The following is a 27,814-nucleotide window of genomic DNA, read 5'->3' on the forward strand; positions in this document are numbered from 1 at the left end:
TAGAGAGTTCCGCCGGATCAGCATGAGCTTTTTTCAAAAGGGGGAGAACCATGGCATGTTTCCATGCCGCTGGTACGGTTGCTTCCTGCAGTGACGCATTAAGCAACTCCATAATGAGTGTGAGTAATGATGGTTCCAATTTTTGGAGAATGGAGATGGGAAGAGGATCTTTAGGTGAGCCAGATTTGAGGCTATTTAAGATGCGGCAGAAGGAGGGGATGTCCAGAGGCAGCCAGTTTTTTAGCGTATTAGTTGGCACGGTGATCTGGGTCACCGGTGCAGTAAAGCAGCCTGAGGTAGAGGGAGCGCTCTTCATTTGCTGCTCCACATTAATTGTCACTGCAATCAGTTCTGTGTAGATTTTCTCTACTTTGCCAATAAAGAACTTTGCCAAGTCCTCACATTGAGCTTTATTGAGCACGGATGTCGCCGGTTGGCAGTTTGCATCTGTTCCAGAGACAATTGTTTATTGTGATCAAGGTTTAGTATGGAGCCAGCCGAGGCAGAAACTGAGGAAATTATTGTTTGTTATATTGAATTGTATTACATAATTTATATAGCGCTTACTACCCATATATAGGGCACGGAAGTGGTTGTCTACATGAGGAGCATGCTACACCATGTAGGGTGTGTGGTTTGAAGGATGTTGTCTTTGTTGTGATCCTATGCATGATACGCGTGATGACCACCAAGGTGCGGTCATGGTGTTATGGGACACAGCATGTAGCAGTGTGTTGGATGAGAAGTTTATAGTGTGCTACATGTGACTGAAGTGGCTTCTAGACCAGATTCAAGTACATATGAGGGGTGTGGAGGATCACGAGGGCAATATATTTAGTTTTTTCCTGTCTATACCAGCCATGTAAAGCCCTTAAATGTAGTACTTCTGCCGAAAGCAAGAACGTTATGCCGGTTACCATGTATTTCTATAAGCCCCTGGTACAAGAGCGAATTTTTGTTCAGGGGAACTTTTTAACTTCAAGCATTGTGCAGCAAGTCTGGCTCTATTTTTGAAGCTCAGCTCAAGTCTAAGCCCTGGGAAAGAATTTAAAGAATTATATTCTTTAAATTCACGGCTTGATGCTTGAACTTGCCTTTCAGCTGATCCCACTCTTCGTCATATCTGGTAACCTATTGGCATCTCCTCTCGTCTCCTCATACCAGATTAAACACTAGTATATTCAATAGATATTTTCTTCCTGTGCTAGAAGTTTAACATTGGTGAAGTGGGAGGTGCCCATACATTCAGGAAAAGGCAAAGATGGGAAATGCCTCACCAAGCGCGGTTTTTGCTGCTTAATGTGGGGTGGTAGGTACAGGCTCTGAGTTCTGAGGACGCATAAATAATTTACCAATTTTACCTCCTCCGGCTTTTTCCCACCTGTTACACCCCATTTAGATGGCCTTAGGACAGACTGGGGTTGTGGGCCAAAACTGTGGAGACATGATTCATTTGCCATTTATGTCCTGGGGCCCATCATCTTATGGTTCTGAAAACTGGGTCAAGTGTAAACCTTTACATACTTGACTATCGGGGTAGAAAGGGCAAGCAATCAAAGGCTTCTCAGGGAGGTAGTGTGGTAGACAAGAACTCGGACCTCAATGGTTAATCAATAGGCACAATAATGTGCCAACTAGCCCAGTGCTTATTTTTTTTTTATAAAATAAAGTACTTTAATATCACAATAAAATGAAATATTTCACACTTCAACAGGAATTGCAATTACAGGGTTGTGACCTGAGCTAAGATCTTCAGTAAGGTGCTAAACCCCCTCTCAGTACCCTCGCCCTATTATAGGAGATAGCAATTGTCTATAGGATTGTCTACAGGGTAATGCAGGAATCTGCATTAAGTAGGCACAGGTGCTAATCGCTTCTATTCAACCCATGGGTTAGATGCTCAACTCAGTTCAACAGTTCTCACCCCAGACGTTCACTTAGGCAAAAAATGTAAGTCCTTGTCCCTGATTCCTGTGTTTGTATTTTTTAGTCCCTAGTTCCATTTGCCAGCTTAACCCTGCTTTATCTGCTGGATGGCTGTTGCTGGTCTAGTGGTGCCGCACTCACAGCCTTGCTTTTCTCAGCAGTAGCTGCAAGGGCTTAGTGGTGACCTCCATTTGGAGCAAGAATCACTGGACAGTGTTAGTGCTGCAGCAGCATAACATCTTCAGCACTTGCGGCCTTCTGGGCCAAGTACAGATGGGTACTGTCTTTGCCAGTTGAGCCTTTGAGGTTGATTAAACAGTCACCTCAGTGACAAAGTGGATTCTCTTCTCCAAAGTCTGTAGTGGTAGCACCAGTTCTTGAACCCACAACGGGCTGCCAAATAGCAGGATATTGTTCATACTTGCCATGTTATGTAGAAGTTAACATGGGAACTGCTTATAGAGAACGGGAATCCCTTCACAGCAACAGTCACACCTGAATTCGCTTTCCAGGACAGTCTGGGTTCTCTGAATGAACCTCATGCCAAGAACATGCTGGCCTTCTCTTCCTGAGCAGTCTCACTTCTTGCAGGGCTAAGAACTCTCCTTCCTTCTCTCAGCTGACAGACATATTTCTAAGCACTGGGAAGACCCTCCACTCATCCATCAGAAAGTGCAGATTTCACGAGATGTTCCCTCACCTCTTCACACTGGCTGTCATGCAGACACCAGCCCTGTTCATACAGTATTCCAAGAACTCTACCTAACACACCCGTCCTTGGTCATGAAGGACTGGGAAATGGAACAAAGTGGCTTGGATTCCACTTTAATACACATTTTACAGACAGAAGATATGGGTCAAGGCTTCAGAACCAGTTTGGTGGGGGGGGTCTCTTTCAGGTGTAATTTTCTCATACACAACCTTTGTGCAAGTTGATAGCTTGTCTCCAGCCTCCTTACTTCAGTGTCTGGATCTCCATCCACCAACTAGAGGAATGCATGCAATACACTTCCACTGTCTGGGAAAGCTATGTGCATCTTTCATCTAGTGTCACTCTAAGCCAGGGAAGACCAAAATTGGTCTAACTGATTGTAATACTCAGACTCTCACAACACAGAGAAGTACTACCATACACACTCACTGCACAGTCACATACTGAACATGTACCGTTAGGGCAATTTTGTGGGCTTCACATAATAGCAGAACTTTACATGGTAAAAACCAGCAGTCTTACATCGTCTTGACAAAGAGAAAAAGGTCTGGTCATATTACTGATTCACAAAACATGGTACACTGCCACCATTGCTTCATTTGATGCACCCAGTTCATCAACAGTAGTCTAATGTCCACTATGAGGGTGTTAGATCTGACATCTGTTGGCATGGTCTCCCCTGACCTTTTTCGCTGCCGACCTCATCTTTTGACCTTGTTTTGCTGGCTTAGGACTTTGTGCGCGTTTGACTCGGCCATTGAATGCTAAAGCTCTGTGCTGCTCATCATATACATACTGGTAATTGGTGTATACATGATTGGCTTATTCGAGTTAGCTGTAAGTCGCTTGTCAAGGGGTAAGACATATACCCAGGCCATGTATCTCGAAAGCTCCTCTGTGGGTCTGTAGCATGGGTTGTGCCATCCAATGAGGTAACTCATCGATTATGCCACAGGTTTTCCCTGGTGGAACCTGTGTGCACAAGTTACTGTTACTCAGCTTGGCATTTAAAAAGCTACATGCCAAGGTTCTGCATGTCTCTTGCTATGTTGGAAGTCTCCATGGTGACAGGGTGCGATGTTGGGAAGAGGTAGGGCATGTGCGTTGCATGCAGGGGTTGTGAATGGCACCAGGTGTGTTTGGTACAACAGGGCCTGCTTCTCGCATAGAATTAGCATGGGGAAATGTAGGAAAGGGCAGCAGTATTTCCTATGGGGACAATTGTAGCAGTATAGTGTTTGGTATCAATGAGTTTGCAATGGTGAATCCTCTCCTGTAGTGCGAGTGGATTCGACATTATGGTGGTGGAAATGTCACTTTGGAAAAGTGGGCCTTTGCAATGTTCGTGGCTCTGTGTGCCTGTCGGCCTATCTCCAATTCACAACGGGGTGTTGAGGAACCCCTACATCTGTGTTTTCCTTTTAGAAGGTCTTAAACTAGGGGTTCAAGGGAAACTATAGACCTCTGACTCTGAGGGGCCTCTCTGCGACGGTTAGGTGGGGGTGGAATTGGCACCTGCATTCCAAGGGGCAGGGTCTTGGCCCCACTAAACATAGTGATCAAACCTCCCTTGGTAGGATTGCATATAGAACAACATTTAGAGAGGGCCTGTGCATTTCAGAGGTTGCCTTTTGAACTGATCAAATCTTCAAAGGCCAAAGTGGGTATATCTACTGGGGCTCTGGCCTCTGGAAGTAGAGACACTTTTAGATTTGGAACCATACTGTGCTGGTTCGACGCTGGACATTGACATGAGGAATTACTCGGGCAGGAGAGACTGCAACTGGATTATCCACAGGCTTGTGATGGCCTGGAGCTTGTCGTGCTCCTGGAAGGGGACAATGACTTGGTGGATTTTGCCTGGACATTGCTGACCTGCAACTAAGTGCCAACTGTTGTGGTCTGGGTCCCTAAGTACTCTCAAAGATCCGGTTGGCAGGCCTCCTGTCCAGGAGATCCCAGGGACACAAAGGATCTCACAGTTTCCATGAAATCACAATGACCACACAGGGTGCGGTGGAAATGGGTGGAAGTGATCATGGTTGGGACAAGGACCACCCCAACGTACGCCTTCATCACACTGTACAGACGAGTGTGCTCGTAAAGATCAGCAGCCACCTGAGGTGCCATGGCGTGAGGAGTTCGAGGAATGTGGCAGAAACTTGCAGAGTCTGAGGGACTCATGCTTGCAACCAAGGGAATTTGTGCTAGCTTGCACTCCGGAGCGTGTGGTGTCGAAGGGGTGTTGGGCAATTGTGAGCCAGGAGCTGAGACTGTCTTCGACCTCCAGATCGGGAGGACGACAGTACTTGACATTGCGGCCTCTGTCCGAGGTCCCTGGCTCCCTCTCCCTGGACCCACGCCACAATGTACTTTGTTATGGAGAACATTGTGACGAGGCCAGAGGGGTTTTGTGTGCCTTGTGGGCACTTACAGATAACTTTTGGGAGGTACTGCAGCTCACACCTCTGTTTGACGGGAAAACATTTCTCCAGACTTGGAAGCGCACCTGCTTGCTGGGTCAAAACCTTTTGCCAATGGGGGGATAGCGATCCCACACTCGTGCAGGTGCTGTTGGGCACCTGGAGGTCTAATCCAGATGGACGAAACTAAGTAACTGTTTTTTACCAAGTTAGGTGGTTCCAATTGTCTAGTCAACGGAGCGCCAGCAGGGGCCACATGTATTGTTGGCTGGTGCAGTTGAGTGACTGAGGTGCTGAATCACGAGGCATAGTCAAAGAGCTGCGACTGTTAGACCTTTCTGCTAATGCAGAAGTTCGACAGTTGTATAAAATGTGTATCTCATTTAGATTTCAATGGGAAGATGGTCAATTGCATATAGCCGTAAAGTGTATATACAGTGTGTATCTTGTTTTGATTTCAGTGTGTGTGTTTAATAAAAAGACAAATGTTTTATACATACAGTGTGGAGTCTGTTTCTGGCATGCGCAGTGTGTATCGAGGGTGGTGTTGTGCCAATACCTTATAATTGGGCCCTGAGGATAAGCCAGACTGCTCGGTGCCAAGCTACCCAAGGGTAAGCACAGGTTATCAGACATGTGTATCATACTAATCCTATGTTAAACAGTGGATTCTGACTGGCTTCGATGCATCCCAGCCAGCCCGAAACTGCTAGGTCTAAAAGAAGGGATGCTTGGTGTGCCCTTTCAGGCCACAAATCAGATTTTGGCTTCATATTACCAGGTACAGACCTAGACCTCACTACGTGCTAAATTAGTGCAAAGATCAGTTAAAGAAAGGTCAGGATACTAGTTTCACATACAGTTGGGCACTCATGAAAGGGGTACAAACCTCTTTTGATGCACAGGATATTCCCTTTACAACACAATGTAACATACAGCTGTAATTAAAGGGTTCCAGCCTTCATTTCAGAAACACTTTTTTTTTTATTAATGGAGGACAGTAGTTTGTGTAAATTGCACTGCAGCTTCTCACTGTACCGATGTGACTTTGGCTCCTACACCTAAAACAGACAGCACTGACATGCTCTTTCTTAGGCAGCCAGGCTGCTAACAATTCCCCTCACTAAACAAAAGAAATTGGGAGGTTCTGCCTGCTCAGATCTTGCTGCCAAACATTAGAACAAACTCCCTCTCCCTCTTAGATGCATCTCTGAGAAGAAACCTTTCCACAAGCCTTTGAACACTCATGTGTTTAAGCAGTAGGGTGTAGGACCCCCCTACTGGTCTTCTGCAGCAGTGCCCGAACACTCTCATAGTAAGTGCTGCACTTTACAAAACCCTTCATTCAGTCATTCATTCTTAGCATCAAAACGATTGTCTGTTTTAAATTGACTTTTCCTGCGAATATCCTTGTCATGTTGGACCTTAATGTCTTTACACTGCAAGGCGTCTGACGAGTGAGATAACTCTTTAAAATAAACACGTGTAATGGAGGCGGAGCCAATGCACCCTCCATGTATTCAGCAAAATGTCACACACCTACCAGAAAGATGGTGATACTTCAACCACTGCCTGCCAACACGCTCCAATAGCTATACCCTCCAACACACACAGCATCGAGGAGCGACAAATGCAAAATAGTCAGCCACAAAATTCTGGCAGCATGAATTATGAAGAACAAGGTCAGACAAAATGGTGGACTCTAAATGGGACATACGACGTGACATGGGCATGACAAGAAATATTGAACTTGTTGCATGCTGTACCGCCTCGTCAAGAAGAGTCAACTTGCCCCAAATGCTGAGGAAATCCAATGGAAGTAATGGTGAAATGATCCAGGAGGCACTCAGGGACCGAAACAAGTCAGAAGCCTTGGAAGCATGAAGAGCCCTCACCACGGTGGGTATTTCCGAATGGTACAATGGTGGCAAGCTTGTGGCCGGATTCCAGTTCCCGCTCATCCCCACTTTGTATGGACAAAGTTAATTGGATTCACAATGTGAAAAAAGCTACATTTATTGTAGCATTTCCAAGCGACCACCAGCACCTCACCATGCCCTGCTTTCCTTCCCAACTGCCACACCTCCAATCTCAGTATTCCACATTCCAACCCGGTTACAAATACATAAAAGTAAACTCCACACCTGCTCCATTCATGCTGTCAGAAGCCTGATAGCAGTTTGAGCTTTGGAGTTGAGATGTATTAGCCAACTCTGTATATTAGGGTACATCGCCTGCTGTTTGTCTTTCTCCAGTGCCATACCCTGTTGACTACTTAATAAGCTGAGGAGAGATCTATGAGGCATGTTTACCTGGTCTGCTGTTTTACCAATGCAATAACGTGGTTCCATATAAGTCCTGTATTTTGACAAAAGTTACTTGACATAAACTCATTCTGTACCTTACAAATTATCTTATGCTAAACCACATATCGTTTGTGGTCACAGCAACTTTGTCTATATTTTTCAAGCAATGTTTAATGAATGCTCATTATTGTCAAAAAGCCAATAGTGCTTCCATATAAACTTCTAGAGCTTGCACCAATGAATTTGCACTAATTAAAGAGTCTAAGGATTATACTAACCGACCATAACACATCACTTTTGAACAAAATTATATTAATACCATTCAGCCCCACTACTGAAGTGGCCCGCATTAATTTCCTAATAACTTCCACTCTAAGTTATATTTGACTCTCTTTACCAAAGTGTACCCACCACCAAACTCATTTCTAAATATGAGAGAAGGGTTTCATAAGGCAGACTGCACATGTTCTACATTTTGCACCGAGCCCACTTTTAAGATCCTATATTCATAAAGCAGGGCCCATCGTGCCAGTCTCACTACCCGCTAGACCTTTGGGGATCAAGTGCCTGTACAGGTAAATACTTATCTGCTGCAAAATATCATTGGTTGCCTCCCAAAATGTTTTCGTTTGTAAAGTGTCTTTAAAATAATTTCTTAAAGCTCTTAATTTCGTTTTTCACTGATTTATGATCTTGTGTAGTGTGCTCATGGTAGTTCTGTTTTATGACCAGGATCAAAATCAGGTCATCCAAATTCGAGACAAATGTTTTTGAGAGCATTGAACTATGTATTTGGAAACACAAGGTATTGATCTCTAATTACAATGTGGAATTATTGCCACTCAATGTATATGAATAATACAGCAGAAATCAGCATAAGGTACCATAGATTTAAAAATGTTATTCTGTGAAAATGTATATTTCTTATTGGAACATTGGAATGTTGTGAGCTCCATTAAAGGCAATGAAGTGGCTCCATACTTATTATAATGGCTGTAAAAAACCTTCTGCTCCAACATTCCAATGTTTGTCTTTCTGTTTCTACCTTTTTAATTTAGAACATTCTACCCTCAGTAGGTGGAATGTTCTAATAGCCTTACAGCCCTTCTGCCTCGGGCTATACCTGTTGCGGCTCGAGCCTATAACTCAGACTCAAGGCCTTTTTTTGAGGGAAATTTTGTTTATTGAGTTTTCTATGCATTACTGACATATAGAAATGTGACACAAAGGAGCAGGAATCACTCGAGGGGAGGAACCTGCCATAATCAGCCCACTAACAGAAGCTCAATGATAAAGATAGAAAATATAAGAATTAACAACACAACTCCAACGTTGTGACATGCCTACAGTAGTTGCGGGTGAGAAGTATAGTAATAACAATAATCATTACATTTTCTATGTAGAGTTGGAGGCAGGAGTGGGGGAAAAAAGAGTGGAAAGGCAAGCACATCCACCAAAAACTAAAAGGGAGTGGGAAGAGGGCAGTGCAAACCAAACGATTCAATTTATGAACTTAGAATCATTGCAGGGGTGCCGTAACTCATGTGTCTCGTACCTCAGAGTCTTACACCTGGTCTTCCCAGTCAGGGGGCCGAGAGGGCAAGAGTATGTGCTAATGGGTCCCATGGGCTGGCTAGGTGTCAACAGGGATGTAGCCAGCATGGGCAGGTCATCTGGTCTTCCCTCCGATAACCTATCACTGGAGACATCTTCCCCATTATTATCATGGCCTTGCAGTTTTGTAATCCTACTGCTCGAGATCTCAAGTTCCCGCTCTGCGTTACCATCAGTACGGACCCTTCAGAGCCTACATTCCTGGCAACTGCCCACTCCAGAAGATCTGACACCCATTTAGTAAATGTCGGAGTCATCGGACTTGCCCAGTGTATAGCTGTGCGTCTCCAGGCAGATTCTGGGCCTTTAACAACTTGTATAGCCCTCGGAAGCATAGTTTAGTATGGGAATTAATTTAAGGTTGTTGGTAAGTTCAAATGAATTGTGTGTTGAGGCAATAAGCACAACACATTAGCCTTTTATATTTGTGTTCTTTAAAAGCAGGATATTTCATCAAGTTTATTATAATGGTCAAAGATAACTTTGAAAGGTTTTTTCACTATCCTTGCGTAACAGATTTTATAAGTTTGATTTTACTGAAGCAGTTTGCAATTCATTGACCGCTAGACTATATTTATGATTTTATTATACCAATATCGTGTGAGGTTTTTACTGTCCGCATGCATAATTTGCATTGTAATGCTGTATATTAAGTTAATTCCCCGTGAGCCATGCAGTAACCATGGACTAGGGAACATTTCCCTCTGTTTTAATGCTATATGGTTAAGATAACTGTTACAAGTTTGCATTGGGATTTCCAAAAAGAGCTGATATATATTTGGTTCACCCTTTTCACATAAAAAACACCAGATGGACTAACTAACAAATGTCTTGTAAAGGGGTCTTTAATGTGCAACCTCATTAAAGCATTAGCTGACTTTATTCACTGAATTTAAATGACGGCTTAATTGTGGATGATTACTGTTAGACCGGGCATCTTTTGGTGTGATTTTCCTTGTCTTTTTGCTTCTGGCCTCCTGTTTGATTGCGTGCTGGACTTTCTGTTTGTGTTCTGACTTTGGGTATTTTACCACTGCTGACCAGTGTTAAAGTTCATGTGCTCTGTATCTAAAATGTAATGGCATCTGGTTTCTCCACGATTGGAATACTTGATTTACAAGTAAGTCCCTCATACAGTGCACTCCATGTGCCGAGGGCTTGTAAACCAAATGCTACTACTGGGCCTGCAGCACTGATTGTGCCACCCACAAGTAGCCCCTCAAACATGTCTCAGGCCTGCCACTGTAGAGCATGTGTGCGCAGTTTTTAACTGCCATGTCAACCTGGCAAGTACGCCTCCTTGCTGGGCCCAATCTACTACATGTAAGGTACTACTATGGTAGGCCCTAGCTAGCTCCAGGGGCCGGGTGCTATGTATTTAAGAGGTGGGACCTGTGCTTTTATGTTTTACATGTGTTCGTAGTGAAAAACCGCCAAAGTCGCTTTTCACTACAGCAAGGCCTACTTTTCCCCTAGGTTAGCATTGGAGCTGCCATGTATCATTTTACATGGGTATCTTCCAATTGGGAGCTGATAGAAAAGTGTATTTTAGTGCCTCTGGACTCACAATTTAAAAGCACATATTTTAGTGAAGTTGTTTTTTAACTTGCTGGTCTCAAAATGCCACTTTAAAAAAGTTAGAAAATATAGCAGCTGGATTGCACTCAATTTTTCTAATTAATCAAATTTTTCAAGTGATCAGTAATTTAAAACCTCAAAAATCAATGATGTGTGCACCAGGTGAGGGGCTCTGCCAACCACCTGATTCAAACTGAACAATGGAAATTCCAGATAAAGGCTAGGACTAGGCTCACTAGTACGCAACCTGCTTCTCTGCTGTTTGAGAACGTTTTTGAATTTCCCGTTTAGAGATTTCTTGCTTTGCTTACAAGGTTTCCGGCTTTGGCCAGTGAGAGGCATATTACCGAGACGGGCATATCATTGTTATCTCTCAACTTTGTGGCATTAAAGACATCGTTAAGTAGACTTGCTGGTTTCCATTGGCGCTTTGTATTTACAAACGTGAGTGCTTTAAGACTTGTAGATTCCCCTGATGAAGGGCTCATGTTTATAGCCCGAAATGCATTGGGATGTTTTGAAGATTGATTTTTGAAGATTGAGAACTTCACAAGCTGATTATAAGCGATATTCTGTTGGTTTCTACACACATGAGAATGTATCTGCGATCATCAAGAATAAAAGCAGATGACTATCATCCTTTTCTGTTTGGAAATTGGTTTTGAAAGCCTGATACAGTAAACAAAGGACTGAGTACCGTCATTGTTTCACCAATATTGTTCATTATTGTATAATATTTGCTCTTCAATTTTTGAATACATTGTGTATGCTTTAAAGCGACATTCTGTAGTGCACCTGGTATTTCTAGGTATTTATCTGGAATTTTCATTGTTCACTTATAAAAAGTTGCCATTTTCTTACTTTATCCATTCAGTGCCTCTGCCTTTCCCTAGAATACACATCTGGGTTGGATGACAGTTGGGCTTTGTGAATTCACTATAGACAGTCATACAGAAAGGGAGCTGAGTTGTTCCCTGCATATCCATATGGCCAATAACTGGGCACATGGGTCTTCCTGAGCTAGAATAATGGAAGGAGATGACACTTACACCTAAGTAGGGCTGTGCCTGTCCCCACACAAATAACTGCATTCCCCCTTGTAGTGTCTCTGAATCCAGGGCCAGGAAGGCTAGGGTCTAGTGTACTACAAAGAACTTTCTTTGAAGTCTTCCTACTTCAAAGGCCAAAAGGGGTATAAGTGCTGCACATCTAACACAATAAAGGTAGAAACACAAACATTTCTGGACTGAGTACATTCTGCCAGGAAGAAGAGCTGTCGGACTGCCAGAAGGACTGCCACTTTGCTGTGTGCTTTGTGCTGTTGGCCTGTTGTCTGCTGCTTCTTGCCTGTCTGTGAGAGGACTGGACTTTACTCTCTGCATCGTACTTCCTAAAGTTTCGCCAAGGCCTTGAGTCGAGCTTGCCTCCTGTTGAAAGTCTCAGGGCCATCAAACAATTCGCCTGCATTTTGCTACCAGCACCTGGGCTCCTCTGCTGTGAGTCCTGACCTGCTAAGTGGGGCCACACCCAGTCCTGGACCCTTGGAGGTGATTCTGGTGTTGCAACCAATAAATCGAAGCATCTCCTCCAAGCATAAATTCGGAACTGGCACATCCCTGCTAAATTGATGCATCGCTGCTGCCTGCATCAAAGCTGTGGTCCCCTCCCGCTAAGTGCAGAACGCACTGACTGCAACTTACAACACAAGGGCCGACAGTACTGCAGTGCCTTCGAAGTACCTCCGCTGCGTGAGTCTCGAGCACCCCTTCACTGAAGTCCGTAACGCACCGCTCCGACGCTGTGACATCGACGCATCATTGACACCACGTTGCCTTCAGGACCCGAGGTCTCGCACCTGCATCGATGCATCAACTTCCCTGCATGCTGCATCATCCCCGTGCGTTAGCAGCTCAACAACCCTACACTGCCGCCAGGAAGTGATGAATCACTTTGCTATAGTGACGCCTCACCTCCTTTGCGCAACGCATTGTCATGAGCACCAACGTGGCAATGATCTGCATAGCATCCAAAGTACTGTACTGGGGTCCATGTGACTCTTGTAGCTGGCGCGCACTCCATCGCGCTCTGACTGAACTTGTGAATTTTTCTCGGTCAAGAGTGAACAAATAACCGCAATTGGAGCTATTGTTTGCTATAACTGCATTTAATATTGAAGGATTCATATCTTGACTTGTATATGTTGATTTTTATCGTTATGGTCATGTTTTACTTAGGTAAATATTGGCTAAACTGATGTGGAGAACTTTTGTGGTGTGTTCATTGTGTTACTGTGTCTGTGTGCACAAATACTTTACGCATTGCCTCTTTATTTTAACCTGACTGCTCTGTACCAAGCTACCCGAGGGTGAGCACAGGTAATCTTAGTGTGCACTACACTTTCCCTGAATAGAGTGTGGGTCCCTACTTGGATAGGGTCCAAGCCACTGCCAACTGGAGACCCCAAATCTAACAATTACCTATTAGACATTTAGCTAGATACTCTGGATTTTACGAATAATGCATTTTACATAAAGCAAAGACCATGCACCCCAATCAGTGAGCATTTCTTCAGGTCAAATGAGCAGGATTGACTTAGTTATGGTGGAGATTCAAACATTACTGGGCCTTTGGCATGAACGTTGAATGAAACACAGTCACAAATGGTTTACACCCTTGAAGCTGCATTTGTTCTTTTGGTAAATGGCGTAGGAAGAGTTCTGGTGTCTTGTAGGCCTGCTAGAGATAAGACACAGCATCTGGAACAATATGTAGGTGTGTTTTGAAACTGTTTTCTGTAAACCTACACTCACCACAAAAAAGCCTTAGAGTGTGCCCAGGCTTGTTAGAGGTGCCAGTGGAATCTTTTTTACTGCAGATCAATAGATTTCGTTCTGTAAAACATATTATTTTGCTTCCTGTATGACAAAGTGAAAATTACATGCGTTGCAACAAAGGCTTTACTTTCTCATGCTGGGCAATACATTGTGTAAATACATTAGCTCAAGTGGTTACTGCCTGAAGTGAAGCATGGATGTAATATAAAAATGAATATATTGCCCTTTACAGTGCACTTGTCTAATTTATATAGATTGAGAACTGCACTTTGGCCATGCTGATGTGGAACACTGCTTTGAAACTATTGTATCTTATGTTGCTTTAGGTTTCACATCCAGTGATGAGAATAGTTCAAATTGTTGCTGCATTCCTTTTATGCCTTGTACGAGGACTCGTGCTTTTCCAATGTCTTTATGAGCTCAACCTCACCAAGTTCATTACAAGATGCATGCAGTTTAACACAGTGTTCATATTTCTTGGTATGATTTTGGCGATGTAAGTTAACAGAAAGTATCAAAAAGACAGGAGCGGTGACAGAGGTAGAATTTTGAAAGTATGGACTACATGGTGATACATTGGAGTCTCCAAGCATGATGATAGTGGTCAACAACAATGCGAACCCTTAAGCTTTGTGCGTTAGCAGCTTGACACATAGATAACAATTGTACGTAATGCAAGGATATTGTCCTTGGCGATCATTACCTGCTCTTCCTTTGTTGGCCTGTAGAACATGCCGTGTGACTGAGGGTACTGTTTGGTGCATTTTGGGTTCATTATACCCTATGGTTCTTGTTGGGGAGGGGAAGGGGTGGTTACTTGGAAGTCAGCAATAGCTTGCCGGGAGGCCCAGGGGCTGAGGATTTGAAGGCTAATTTTGCGTTGCAGTTGTTTTATTCATTGCTTCTTTTTCTTTCTGTGGCGGTTGCCGTTTTTATTTTATTTTATTTCGTTTGTGTTTTGGATTCTTTATTGGCACCCTATATGGTATAGGCATATAGTTTCGTGGCGAGATTAGTACAACTCACTACCAGCATCCACCAATGTTACCCACCACTGGGGTTTAGTCCACTATGCTAATCATTGATGTTTAAACTCCCCTCATGTGCGAGGCGGTGGGTGCTGCGTCGGCGTTGGCATCCCATGTGGCCATGCTGAACATGGTGGACTATGTCATAAGAGGTGATCTGTCATCAATTCCTTAACATCACCATTGCATGGTAAATCGCGGGCATATTTGGAAATGAACACTTGGTCAATCGTTGGGTATACCTGTTGCACTCACGCAATATTTGATGTAAGCCCTGTACGGTCTGCCATACTAGTTAACCATGCTGTTGTACCATACCATGTACTTATTCATTTGCTCGCTACTGAATATGCTGTTTATTGAAAAATGGAAAAATAACAAAATGTCAATAAAGATATTTAAAAAAATAAATAAATGATAGTGGTCAACAGTTCCAGATTCCCAGTGCCTTCTGTGGGATTACTTTATTAAGAAGGAGGTAAATCAGCTGAGCCAGAGCACCATACGACTGATATCAAATTGCTTACAGGCATGTCATGGTAGCAATCTTGACGTTCATGGGTGATTTCTACAATTTTCTTACAGACTTTTTATCAGTGAAGGTATGGATTCATAGCTACAGTAGAAGCGGCCTGACAATCCATCTAGTTTACCTTCAGATTATTGATGAAAGTAACTACTGATCCTAGAACACATTATGCTGGACCATTTCACTTGATCTGAGTCAGATAATGTTGCACCATTGCTGATACAATCCTTCAGTGTAAACTGGACCAATTTACAAAACAACATTTGCCATGACAGACCAGAAAAAGATGGAATACTGCGCTGTTCAATTAGTGCAAAACATGGTGCATAATTGTACCACCCTAGTGTAAGATTTCACAGAAGCAGTGCAATGGACACCACCGAGTTCATAGTAGTCATATTTAGTATGAGTATCAAGATTGAATTTGCATTCACTAACATACTCGGAAATCAAACATATTGTGATAAATATGAATGAAATGGGGAACCAGGGCATTTATTACTCATGATTATAGGCAGGCAACAAAGTGGAGTTGGCGGAAGGGAGCAACGGAAATTTATTTAGAGTGGTTATTTTGTACATAGGGTAACTATACAAGGATGGTAATCTTAATGTCACCCTAGACAGTCACAGAAGTCCATGGGTCCCAAACACGGGAGAAACACACAGATGCATTGGGATGTCTTCTACTTCAAAGATCAAAGGACTGGGAGCGTTCCCTCGTTGCTTCATATAACTAAACATGTTGCTATTTGGTCACTTTTACACATCAGTGCAATTTTAGTCATGACATCTGACACAGTGTGGAGAAGGAGTGTGGCAGCTGGCAGGCTGCCATAAAACAGCATTATAAAAAATTAGTTTAATTAATTGGAGCCATGCAGTTGATTTCACTTGTGCCCATAGAATGGACTTAACAAATACAATGTATTCCTTGACAAACCACTGAAACAAGCATGTTATTGCTCAGATTGAACTAATACTATAAAATACTCAGAAGATTCATAGTTAACCATATTATCCGTTACAGCCATTTTAATTAGATGTTTTACCTTGGGAGGCTGCTATTAGTCTGATGCTTGAGGAAGAGGAAGAGGAAAATGTATTTTCATCATTACAATGGGGTCTGTTTTACTTAATATTTTGATATTACCTACTGGCGGTTGTCAGTAGGTAGTTATAGTTAGGACCTAGTTTCCAAAGGAAAAGCGTTTTTTTGATTTACCAAAATCTTTGGCGGCGTTTGACAAATCTTTGCGACATTTTCAAAACTAATGGGACGATCAGCTGCTGTATTGCCATTTTCGGGGTGATTCATCAAGTGGGGGCAGAGAAAAAGGGGGTGTCCCAAAACACGTTTCTTCATCTTAATTTCCATAGGAAATTTTAGACAAGGCTACAGCCCGAACTGCTGAATGCAATTGCACCAAATTTGGCAAAAAGGTAGCTCTTGGTTCAGAATGCACTCTTTTTGTTAAATGGTGTAAATCCATGCAGTAGTTCCTGAGAAATGTAAAAAAAATTTAGATATTCAAGTGCGGACACGGAGGATCTGAGGACCCTCCCGATTGGCTTCCAACACTTCAAACCAGGAAGTGTTGGCAGCCATTTGTTACTCGGTTGAACCACATCTCAAGAAAAAAGGTAAAACATGTTCAAAAACAAGAAAAGGGGTCAGGGTAGAAACATCCGGACCCCCTAGACCTGCTCAGGGGACCCCCAGGGCCAAAAAAAGCATTTTTTTATAAACAATTTGGTGGGATCCGCGGAGGATCCCTGATTCTGGCCAAACTTTAAAAAAAGAAACCAAGTGCGGGCTCTCACGCTTAGTTTCCTTTAAGCCCCCAGGTGGGTCAGGTCCCGGGGGCAATAAAAAAATGCAATACGGACCCCCGCATGGCCCGAGGACAGCCACCTCCCCGGGCCCGATAGATTGAATGCAAAGGGGCTACACGGCCCCCCGCAGCCCTTGGACCGCCACCCCCCGGGGCTAATTATCTTAAACACGGGGGCCACATGGCAGCCCCGGGGACCGCCACCTCCCTGGGGCTTTGTTCGTAAAAAGTGTGAGGAGGCTCCTGCCCCCACCGCAGCCCTTGGGACCGCTACCTCCCAGGGGCTAATTATCTTAAACATGGGGGGCCCCGCAGCCCCGCCGCAGCTTTGGGGATTGCCACCTCCCCGGGGCTTTGGTCATAGAAAACAGTGTGGGGGGGCTCCGGCTCCCATCGCAGCCCTCGGGACTACCACCTCCCCGTGGATAATTATCTTAAATGCAAGGGCCAAGCTTCACCCCCCCCCGCAGCCCCGGGGACCGCCACCTTCCCCGCATATTTGTTCATTAAACAAATGCGTGTTGGGCTCCTATTCCCCACACAGCCCCGGGGACTGTCACTTCCCCGGGGCTAATTATCTTCAGTGTGAGGACTGCCACCAGTACCAGTATGTACATACCCACTCACTGATTCATAGGTCTACACACACATCCACTCACTCATCCATACAGTCACTCATACACCGTCACTCACCAACACAGTCACTGATATATCCTCGCATACACTGACACTCACCCACCTAGTCAGTCACCCAGAGTCAATCACACTAACATTTACTCGCCTATACAACTATACACACACCACCTCACTTATTCATACAGATACTAACACATACTTACTCTCTTATACAATCACTGACACAAGCACACTCTCATCCATACAGCTACTCTCACAATCACTCACTCTCACATACAGTCACTTATATACTCCATCACTCACATATACTGCCTTTCACATATGTAGTTACTCACCCATATATCAATGAGACATCCATTCACTCACTGACACAGCCATACGCACACTCACTCACCTTTACAGCCCCTCACAGATGCGCTCATGAAACCATACACCCAGTGAATCACCCACTCACACATCCATGCAGGGAGTCACCCCCCAACCCACACAGACACTCAGGTACCCATACAGGTACTCCGACAACCGATCAGTAACTCATATAGACACTTATGTAGCTACTCACCAAACCATTTCACTATATATATATATATATATATATATATATATATATCATTCTTAAACTTTTTAGAAACAGTCACTGGATGATGTCATCAGTGATTCAGTGACCCTGTCATGGGTGATGTAATATGTGACATCATCAGCAGTGCATTGCGGGGGCTGAGTTATAGTTAGCTCAGCTAACTATAACGGCTGAATGTCTCTGGTTTTGTATGAGCGAAATGTCAGCCTTATTATAACGTTCTTGTAACCTGTGTTTTTTAGTGGGAGTAAATTTAACAAAGGAGTTAGGAAAAGAGGTTTAAAGATTAAAAATAACGTGTTCAAGTTGTGGTTCTCTAGAATGAATTGATGGTTGTACATCAACATATCTGGTTAACAGATTGAATAAATAAGATGATCACGGGTCACCCCTACTTCACTATAAGCGTTTCTTTTCTCAGGATCTGCAGATCTAGATAGCTATATCGTGTAGGCTACAATTGCTGCTGTTCATGTCTTACCACTTTGTCTGAGCTTATGCCTTCCAATGAGATTGCAGCCAGTAACTTAACCTGGTTACTCAGTCCAGTTGGGAAGGGCTAGGAAACCGAGAGATGAGCCAGAAGGTCATTTGAGCTAATACGTATTCAACAGAACAGGTGACGCCTTGTGGAGAGGGTGCCCTGTTGGGAATACAAAGACTGATATTTGAAGTCAACAAAACCCTAAGTGACAAAGTGGAAAGAGCAGTTTTTTTAAATGTAGTAAGCAAACGTACCAGCAATTTAAGTCGAGAAATGAGAGCCCCACACACAATGGTTAGCGTGAATTGAATTTGACTGAATGTAAGGGTGTGTAATAATCCTCTTAAGAGACATGCTATGAACTACGCTTAGAGTGTGTAAAGATGACTTTCCTGCAGAAGACCTTTTTGCCTCTATCTAGGCATATTAAGGTGGCAAGGAAATAGGGAGAAGAAGTGTATTTGTCTTTATTTCTCGGTCTATACTGCTACAGCCAGGGGATGTACATATTTATTTCTAGACACTTGCCTCTTAAGGTGCTGTCACGTAAAATGTATGACCAGTTCTTTCACAGGCTCATTCTCTTTAAGAGTGTTAAATGTCCTAAATATATATAGACCCAACTTTTATGATCCAGGCTTCTTTTGTATGCTTTTAGACAGGTATAGCTGGGACAATTTATATTATTTGGTAAGTTTTTAATAGTCAGTTAGATTTTGATATGAGTTAATCATAAACGTAAGTAACTGGTGCAGATGTCCATCTAGTTGATGTGTGGAGACACATGCATACTGTGGTAAAAGAATACTCCCATGTTTCTTACTCGTACTCTGCTCCTACATTGTCTTGATAAATTATGTGAAAATTACTAATAGCGACCAGGGGTCCTTACTACTGTGGCTGTGCAAACTGGGACAAGTACAACCCTTTTCACACTTGACACTGAGGGTAAAGAGGGTGAATAATCACAGGCTTCTCAGAACTCAACAGTCAACCAACAGACACAATAACTTAATGTCCCACTTAGTGTTTGTCTGTTTTTTTCTAAAGCAAGCACTTTAATCACACTGCCGGAATTAATACTACACAATTGAATAAGAGTTGTGAATTGGATGTTTCCCTTGCTGCGCTCTCAGTAAGTGCTACACTCACCCACACCTCTTACAGTATTCTCTCCCCAACTATCTGGGCCTAGAATCTACACCCCTCATTCTTCTTTGGCACATGTATGTGTTAGGCACCGGTGCAGGTTAGGTCACTGTTAACACTAGGGGTTTAGATGCACTACCAATGCAATAGTTCTTACCCCAGGTTTAGCTTAGGCAGAAACTCACAAGGTCCTCAACCTAATAATCGTGGAGCACCTCTCAGTCCTTTGCTCAGTCACAAATGAATTCTTGTAGTAACTGCACAGTAGACTTGTGGATCAGGAGCCTCTCCTCATCACTTGAGTGGATTGGTGATTTACAGCACAGCAGGTCTGGCCATTAAGGCATAACTTTTTTAAAGTGTGTGGCCTCCTAGGCTGTCCATGCCCTACTTCGCAGAAGCACATTTTCTTTCCTTCTTGTATTGACAGTGGCAGCACCAGCTTGGAGCGAATGTCCACACAGCCTCAATAGATGTGGAGAAGTCTTTAGGGCCGTTCTCATCAGGAAACTCACAGAGCGATCCGGAAGGTCACTCACACCCCACTTTATACATATTTTGGATCCCACTTTTGTTCATATTTCTAAAAAGGACCTGTGAAGACATAATCTCAAACATCATAACCAGTTTGGGTTGGTTCTTTTTTAAATGTACTTCTCAGGCTGCGCTCCAGACAAAGCCATTCTCGCAGCATGACGCACCAGGGCTGGCCTCAAGCAGAAGTGCCCAAACATGAACACAATGAAGTGTGCGAGCTCTGCACCTGGCTGCCATCAGACTTTCTGAATCAGTATTAAGGGACAGGCAAAAAGCCGGACCCAGCCTAGAATCTTCCTGACATTGAACAACAGAAACTGCAGTCACACCCCTTACTCCAACAATTCACTAAATGGCAGTGCTCACCTACTGAATACATGTAGCTTTCAAGTAATTGTTCTCTCTTGATTTTACCTATTTATGCCAGTGTCATTATCTATATATAGGTGCACAATTTGAATGTGAAACACCATGAGAAATTTCAGTGCATACTCATAAAGTTACGGGTTTTGGACGTTCACACATTCCCAATGGCTGCGTGTCCCTTTCTTTGGAATATCCGCAGTCCCACCACTAACCCAAATATATACCAACAGAAAATTAACAACAAGCATTGGCATTGCCAATAGGTCTCGCTTTTGGGACCTTATAAGTATGTAGTTATGCAGCACAATATTCTTGGTGCAACAACATTAACTGTTGCATGCTTAAACACTTATAAGGTCCCAAAGGCGAGACCTATTGGCTATGCCAATGCTTGTTGTATTTGGTTGTTAAACTGGCATTAACGAGGTGCAATCCTTGTCCAGATAGTATTATCATGTGTAAAAGTTATAAAATAAGTCATACTATAAAAAAGTTCCACCTTATACCACATAATTGTCCTTTTCTTGTGGCACAATGTAGTCACCAACACCGCATAATTTCAGTGGCCGTGCTCATATCCTGTTATTGCGACAGTGTGAGAAGAGCCTTGTGCATTCATTTAGGTGCACAATCGTCGATAGATGGGCACCGTGCAATTTAAACCACAGTGAATATGAGAATACAAAGAGGACGCAGCCCTTGGAGGAGCAGTCTTCAGCCATCCACGGTGTGCGCCCTGAAATCCAGAGGAGTTTCAGAGGTGCTAGTGCAAGGCATGTGCATTAAATTCGAGACATTTAATAGGCCGGGAGGGTGCACGTAAGTGTGACAGTAATGGGCATCATAAAACCAGCCACAGTGTGTGCCCAGGCACTGTGAGCAAAAGCAAAAGACTCCAGGAGAATGCAATGGTGCCCGTCTGCAGCCTTCACTTGTGATACCCTTCAGGTCAAATGCGTCAAGCCACTATTAGCCCTCAAACAGAGCACAAACAAAAAGAACTGACAAGAAAAACAAGAAGATAGTTCCCAGAATGCCTTGGTTACTGCATTCGGAACATATTAACTCACTGCGTAATTAACGCACAACAAAAAGCGACAGTGAGCAGGCCAGACTGTAAACCCCCCTGGAGGGGGACTACCTGTGGAGAGGGTGAATGCAGCGTCCTTCCCTTTGTTCGCTTTGTTTCAAGAAATCTGACCCCCGCCCTCCCTGCACCCCCACTCCATCCTGTCCTGAGAGGACCCCCTTCTGTGGGCCTGTTGAACGTCATTGTTGTGTCTGTTTGCCGAGGCTGTTCTCAAAGGCTCGCTAGAAATCCCTTCATGTTGGGGGAGGGAGTGAAAGCGCAAACACGGCAGCCGCCAATCACTCACTGCTGTGCACGCCATAGCACAACTGTTCTAACAGCCACGGGCCTGCCCTCGCCCCGCACCGCGGAGAAACCGGTCCCTGAAGGAAGGGCGCGCTCCCTGGTCGGGCTCCGCGTACAACCTAGAAGGGAGGTGGCACGACAGTACTTCGGAATAAAATTAATTAATGCTGGGCGGGGCTAAGATCGTGAGCAGAGGCCAGGGGAGGAGTCTATCGTGACATCACTGTGAGCGAGTAAGGTTAGTGAGATATCGCAGGATAGTCTGGCATCAGCATGCACAGCTGTTTGGTGAAAATATCCGTCTATCAGAACGTGGTTATCCACAGATATTATAGAATTATCGCGACAGCACTAAAGACAGATACGGTTAGCCTGAAATGTCATAGGCTAAGACCTCACTAGAGTGAGCAGTCATTGATTTCATGATGCCACCGATGAGGGCCGAAAAGTCACGATATATATCTCGAAACATCACGGACAGCTCCTATTATCCATGTTACAATATAAAATGGATTTATCCGTTGGGAGCAACTATTAGTAGCAGAAAATCCATAGCTCTCTCGGGGATAGTCCTTGGGGATAAAAAAAATAGCTTTCGATCTAAAAACTTACAGAGACGGGAGATACAGAAAAATAAACAGGTTAAAAAGGAGAAGGGACTACGGATAGCTGAAGCCCGAAAGCAAACCGAAATGGGAATCGGGCCCAGCAGGGAATGTTCATGGTGAGCAAAGGTAAGGACTGAGGGAGGAGTGAGTGCGGCACAAGGGACGCAGCAGGGAATGATCATGGTGAGCAAAGGTAAGAAATGAGGGAGCAATGAGTGCAGCACAAGGGTCACATCAGGGACACATGGTGAGCACGGAGGGAGGAGTGAGAGTGCGGCACGAGGGGCGTAGCAGGGAATGTTCATGGTGAGCTAAGGTAAAAAACGAGGGAGGAATGGTGGACATCGACTAGATTGAGTCTGTGAAAAGAAGGCGAGGCATGAGTGGAGGGAAGGCAAAAGGGAACCCAAGGTGGCGAAAGGGTTGAGGAGGGGGTTTGGGAGGAGAGGAGTAACCAGAATAGTAGGAAAATCGAGGTGGAATACAGTAGAGGAATGGACGCAAAAATCAAAATGGGGATGAAGGCGAGGTAAGGAAAGCGAAAGGAAAAGAGAGAAGGTGCTGGCATTAGGTGGGAGCTACACAAACAATAATAAACAGTGAAGGAAAAGCAAGATGTGCGATATGCAGGGACAAAGGAAAGGTGAATAAGATGCAAAGTAAAACAAGACGTGCGGCCACGAGACGCGCTCTGTGGTGGGGGAGGGGTGGAGCGAGGCGCTTGGGAGAGCAAGCGAGAGGAAAGCCAGATGGCGCCTGATGGCGCGCTGTAAGGGGGCCCTTGAGCGATGCGAGGAAAACCAGAAGGCGCGTACGTAACTGTGCGCGTAACCGCACGCTCTAGGCCACACAAAAAGCTGTGGTCGGCTTTTTGAAGCCCACTTACTAAAAGTCTCGCCAGGGCAGCGCATGCGCTGGCTCAGGCGAGACCTAAAAACTACATAAAGAACTGATCTGGGTCAGTCAGTCTTCAGTCAGTTATAGATTTCACGTACTATTGCTCCAATGATTGGTACAGATTACAACACAGTCAATCTGATGATTCTGCTACCCACAAAAACGACATGAAGGATTGACCAGGGTCAGTTAGTCTTCAATCAATTAATTGATTCCCGGTACTATTGCTCCAATGATTAGTGCAAATTACAAGTAACGTATTGTACAGATTAGTTGAACTCCACTCATACATCCTACAGTTTTAAGCAGACAGTACCAGGGCCAGTTTGCATCTGTAGCGAGAGGAAGGTCATTCCTGGGGAAGCTATATGTATGCTAAAGCAAGGTGCTAACACACCCTGATATCTGTAGTATTTGACCATAAGCACCAGGGCACAATAATTACATTTCCAGTGACCAGTCAGTGCCTGGATGACATTTACACTGAAATAAATTGACATTTTGCACTGGCCGATGGTGTAAATATCAGGGCGAAATTACTCACTGGTGTAAATTGCCTCTCTCACCATTGAAATGAATGTAGTCTGATCCCTACTACCAATCCTATTCAGATATATGTGAAGGCACAGGTTAGAAACCGTAGCACTAAATTATATTCTTGCCTTTGACTAACGTGGTCTCATGCTTTGCAAATCAGTTTACCTCTTAGTATCTCAGTATTCTAGCCTGAGAATAAGAGAGAGAGTGTTTTGCTAATTTCAAATCTGTTTGGTTTAAATAACAAGTGATGGATAAAATAATTTCACAAATATATATATGCATTAATTGGAGCTAAATACAAAGGGACATTCGGAACTACTAAATATTACCAAGACATGTGGTCACATGCCTAAATGTAGATTACTTGAAATGTGGCTATAAATGTGCCCAGTACCCGAGGAAGGTAAGCATACTTCTTACCTAGTTGATAAGTAAGTGAGTCCTTATCTTCCATTTGGGGCCTGAGGATACATTTGTATGTGGTATGTTCATTTCTTTAAAAGAAACTGTCATATGACGTCAGATTAAGCCTTGTTTAAAAAATATAGGTTGCCTACAAATAGAGATTATGCGTTTATTCGATTTCCACAATCGTTTTTTTAAATTTATTTTTTACCACCACAGATGAGTTCGATAAAAATGCTGCGGCCTCGGCTTCATGGAATCCTATTCAAGCTGACGTTTGAAGAGCACGTAAACAACATCCGGCCCGACATCATGGCGGTCACGCTCGCCTGCGAGGAACTGAAGAGGAGCGAGAGCTTCAACAAACTGATAGAGCTCGTGCTGCTGGTGGGAAATTACATGAACTCCGGCTCGCGCAATGCCCAGTCCCTGGGGTTCAACATCAGCTTTCTATGTAAGGTAAGGCTACACGGATTCGGGGTGCTTGATAGCACCGCGACAGGACCCTACTGTGATTTTCAACGTCATGAAAAGTATCCCTGCTGCAGAACTGTGTGGCGTTTATGAAAAAATTATTAAACATACAGAAGTGTTATTTCGTACTCTAAGCCGAAAACGTGTTCAATTTCAGAACGAAAATATTTTTCCACAACATAATTATGAATGGCACCGTAAAATGAAAGGCAAAGGGGAATTGAAAAGCCAGAGCTTCTACATAATTAAACCTGCTGGATGTGGTTATTTACGTGGGAAATGCAGTCAGACGTGGTTAATCTGAATCAGTTTGCAAGCTCCGGTTTTTTTTTATTTTGATTAAAAAAGAATCTTCAGATTTCAAAGCCGATATTAAATACAGCCCGTGAGATTGGCTCTGATTTGAAAGCTCTGTGTTCTCAGACACACAGATAAATGGCGCGCGGATTAACTTGCTTAAACTGTAGGCGGCACACAGGGCCCCTCACCCATTTCTAGCTGAAATAAGGCATTCAGGGTCAGTTACAGTGGGAGTGCACACACCTAGCAAGCAGAATAATGAACAACTTGCTTTATTTGCCCAATAATTCAATTTCTAAAGCATTTAATTGATTGGCTTAGAATAGAAGAAGATATCTATGCGCTTGTGGCCTTAAAATTGATTTACTAACAGTCATCTAATAGGTTTCACGGCACATTCTATTACATTTATACGGATGTCTAAGTTATATTTTGCTTTTACGATAGTAGGTCTAGAATGCATACATTCAGTGGCGGTGCAATGGTGCCATAGGGACAAATGAAAGCTGCAAAAGGTGCCCCCATGCGTATGTTGTGCATAAAAGTCAAAGACAATTGTTGTGGGGGGGGGGGGGCTCTTACCCCACGAGCCAGGCTGCCACTGTGGCATGTCTGAACTGGGGTGGTGGAGTGAGCTAAAGAATGATGATGGATTAAACCCAGATCAGTTGACTGGGGGTGAGTGTTTGATTTGCTCAAATGCTCCGTCCATCATCCCCTTTGGTATTGCACTGTAGATACTGCACCAGTCACCGAGCATTTTACAAAGATGACCAGTCAGTTTTTTTGACACCCTTCGAATTGATCAGCTAGTGAAATTTAATTTCTAATGATCAACCAGATCAAGGTGGGCATTTGCACCAGTTGAAGATGGCATTTCCCACTACTTAGCAGGTGCAAATATTGATGTAAATTTCAAATCTTAACTTCAGCAATTGACCAAATATTGTACGATCTTGGGCAAATTAGTTTGTAGCCCAGTACTTATTACACTAAATTCAGAGGTGTATGAATAAGTTGTAGACCAGTCTTCCTTAGTTGATTAAAGAATAATCAACAAGACAGACCTGTCCATCGTACAAGAAATTAGTACGTGATACTAATGTACTAATTAACTGAATTGTGTTTCACTAAAAGGCTTTATCCAATGAATAAAGCAATAATGTATAAATGTTATAGCATGGGGCTCAGCATGGAACACATACGTTCATTTTATTTTATCCTATTTAAAAAGAGCACTGCAGTAGGCAACACACTCAGTGTACAGTTTCTAGGCATTGAGCAAGAAAATTAATGCAAGAGATCTGGTTTTCCTTTGACATGAATTGAAGTTACAGCATGCTTGGCAGATGGTTTCTAACGTAGTTCCCAAAGCGCTTGCTTGACTCACCTTGTTGAAGCTCTACCAGTACCTATAAATGTACACCATCAGCAAGGCCAAAAAAGGCCATATTGTATATGTAGGTCAAACCCTTTATCACCTCGAGGTAACTCTTTACTGGGTAGTTTCTTCACAGGAATGTGAAAAAACTGATTTCTTTCCCTTTCCAATTTGAGCATCCCCAAAGAGACTTCCTGGCCTATTGAACTGCAGATCAATATTCCTCCCAGGCATGGGCGACAATCGACACGCCAGGGAGGTGCTGCAGGTGTGCGCTGCACCTGCTGAAAGCTTTTCAGACCTAACCAGGTCTTCTCTCTGACATTTCTGCGCTTCCATCAGTTGTAGACACTCAAATTGTTTTAGTTAATACACGTATTGATCTGGAGAAAAAGACACACAAGTTGAATTGCTGTCGCCTTTTCCCCGCATGGCTTGGCAACAGTCAGAGCAGCGCGTCAGAAATGTGTGAAACCAGCCTGTAAGTGAAAAGAATTTTAATTTGTTTGCTGGGTGGATTATCTTATATCATTCCTTTATCTCAGCAGTCACATTAAAATGAAATGTTCTGTGATGTCTTTAACCTAATTAAAAAGCATATCAACTGGTGCTCGAGAGATTCAGTCTTTCAGCAAACAAAACACCTTGTTTAATAATCTGTGATATTTTGATATATGATCTTGTTTGCTGGCTGAGTGAGGGTCTCCACAGTGATATATGAACTGCCCAGTAAATTGTCTCTCATATCCTCAAATGTTGATGATAGTCAAATAGGGGTACCGAAATTTGGAATATGTTTGCATCCACAGTATGACAACTCTTCATTCTTAATAATTCAGTGTTATAAATGGAAGCCAGTAATATCTGTACACACCTGTTTCTGTTACACTCTACTTGTGACTAATCACCTATAATAGGAAATGACCTAGCTACTCTACTATAATGTTATTACAGTTGATTTGTGCTGTCACAATGGCTCATACCATAGCCAGCATACACTATTAAACTATTATAGTTTGAAGTCAACAGTCATTAGTAGGAAGAAGATATTTATAGGAGGTTTCTTTTTTATTTTTGCAGGGTTAGAGCTCATTACATGAAAACAGAAATCCCTCTCCATGGTACCACACGTTCCACGCTACAGCATTTTTTTAGTTCTTGCATACAGAAAGCTTTTTAGCTCTCTGTTATCCAATATCTATTGTGTACAATAAAACACACAGTGGTGTTTGGGTCAGCCTAATGATTATCATTTGTTGGCTTTCTTGTAGATCTAACTTCCTTCCTTCTTACTTGA

The 27,814-nt window shown here is 43.4% G+C and overlaps 1 protein-coding gene across 4 annotated transcripts in view; it reads left to right on the plus strand.

Annotated features, from left to right (window-relative positions):
* Positions 1–27,814, plus strand: part of DIAPH2 (diaphanous related formin 2) — a 3,515,124-nt gene that overhangs the window by 2,094,718 nt on the left and 1,392,592 nt on the right. For all 4 annotated transcript variants that reach the window (XM_085607750.1, XM_085607751.1, XM_085607752.1 and 1 more), the window contains one exon: positions 24,582–24,821. In XM_085607750.1, the coding sequence (XP_085463876.1) occupies positions 24,582–24,821 (240 nt within the window). The remainder of the gene's footprint in view (positions 1–24,581; positions 24,822–27,814) is intronic.

This window comes from Triturus cristatus, chromosome 5_2 (assembly GCF_964204655.1).
Source record: "Triturus cristatus chromosome 5_2, aTriCri1.1, whole genome shotgun sequence".
Taxonomy (NCBI): domain Eukaryota; kingdom Metazoa; phylum Chordata; class Amphibia; order Caudata; family Salamandridae; genus Triturus; species Triturus cristatus.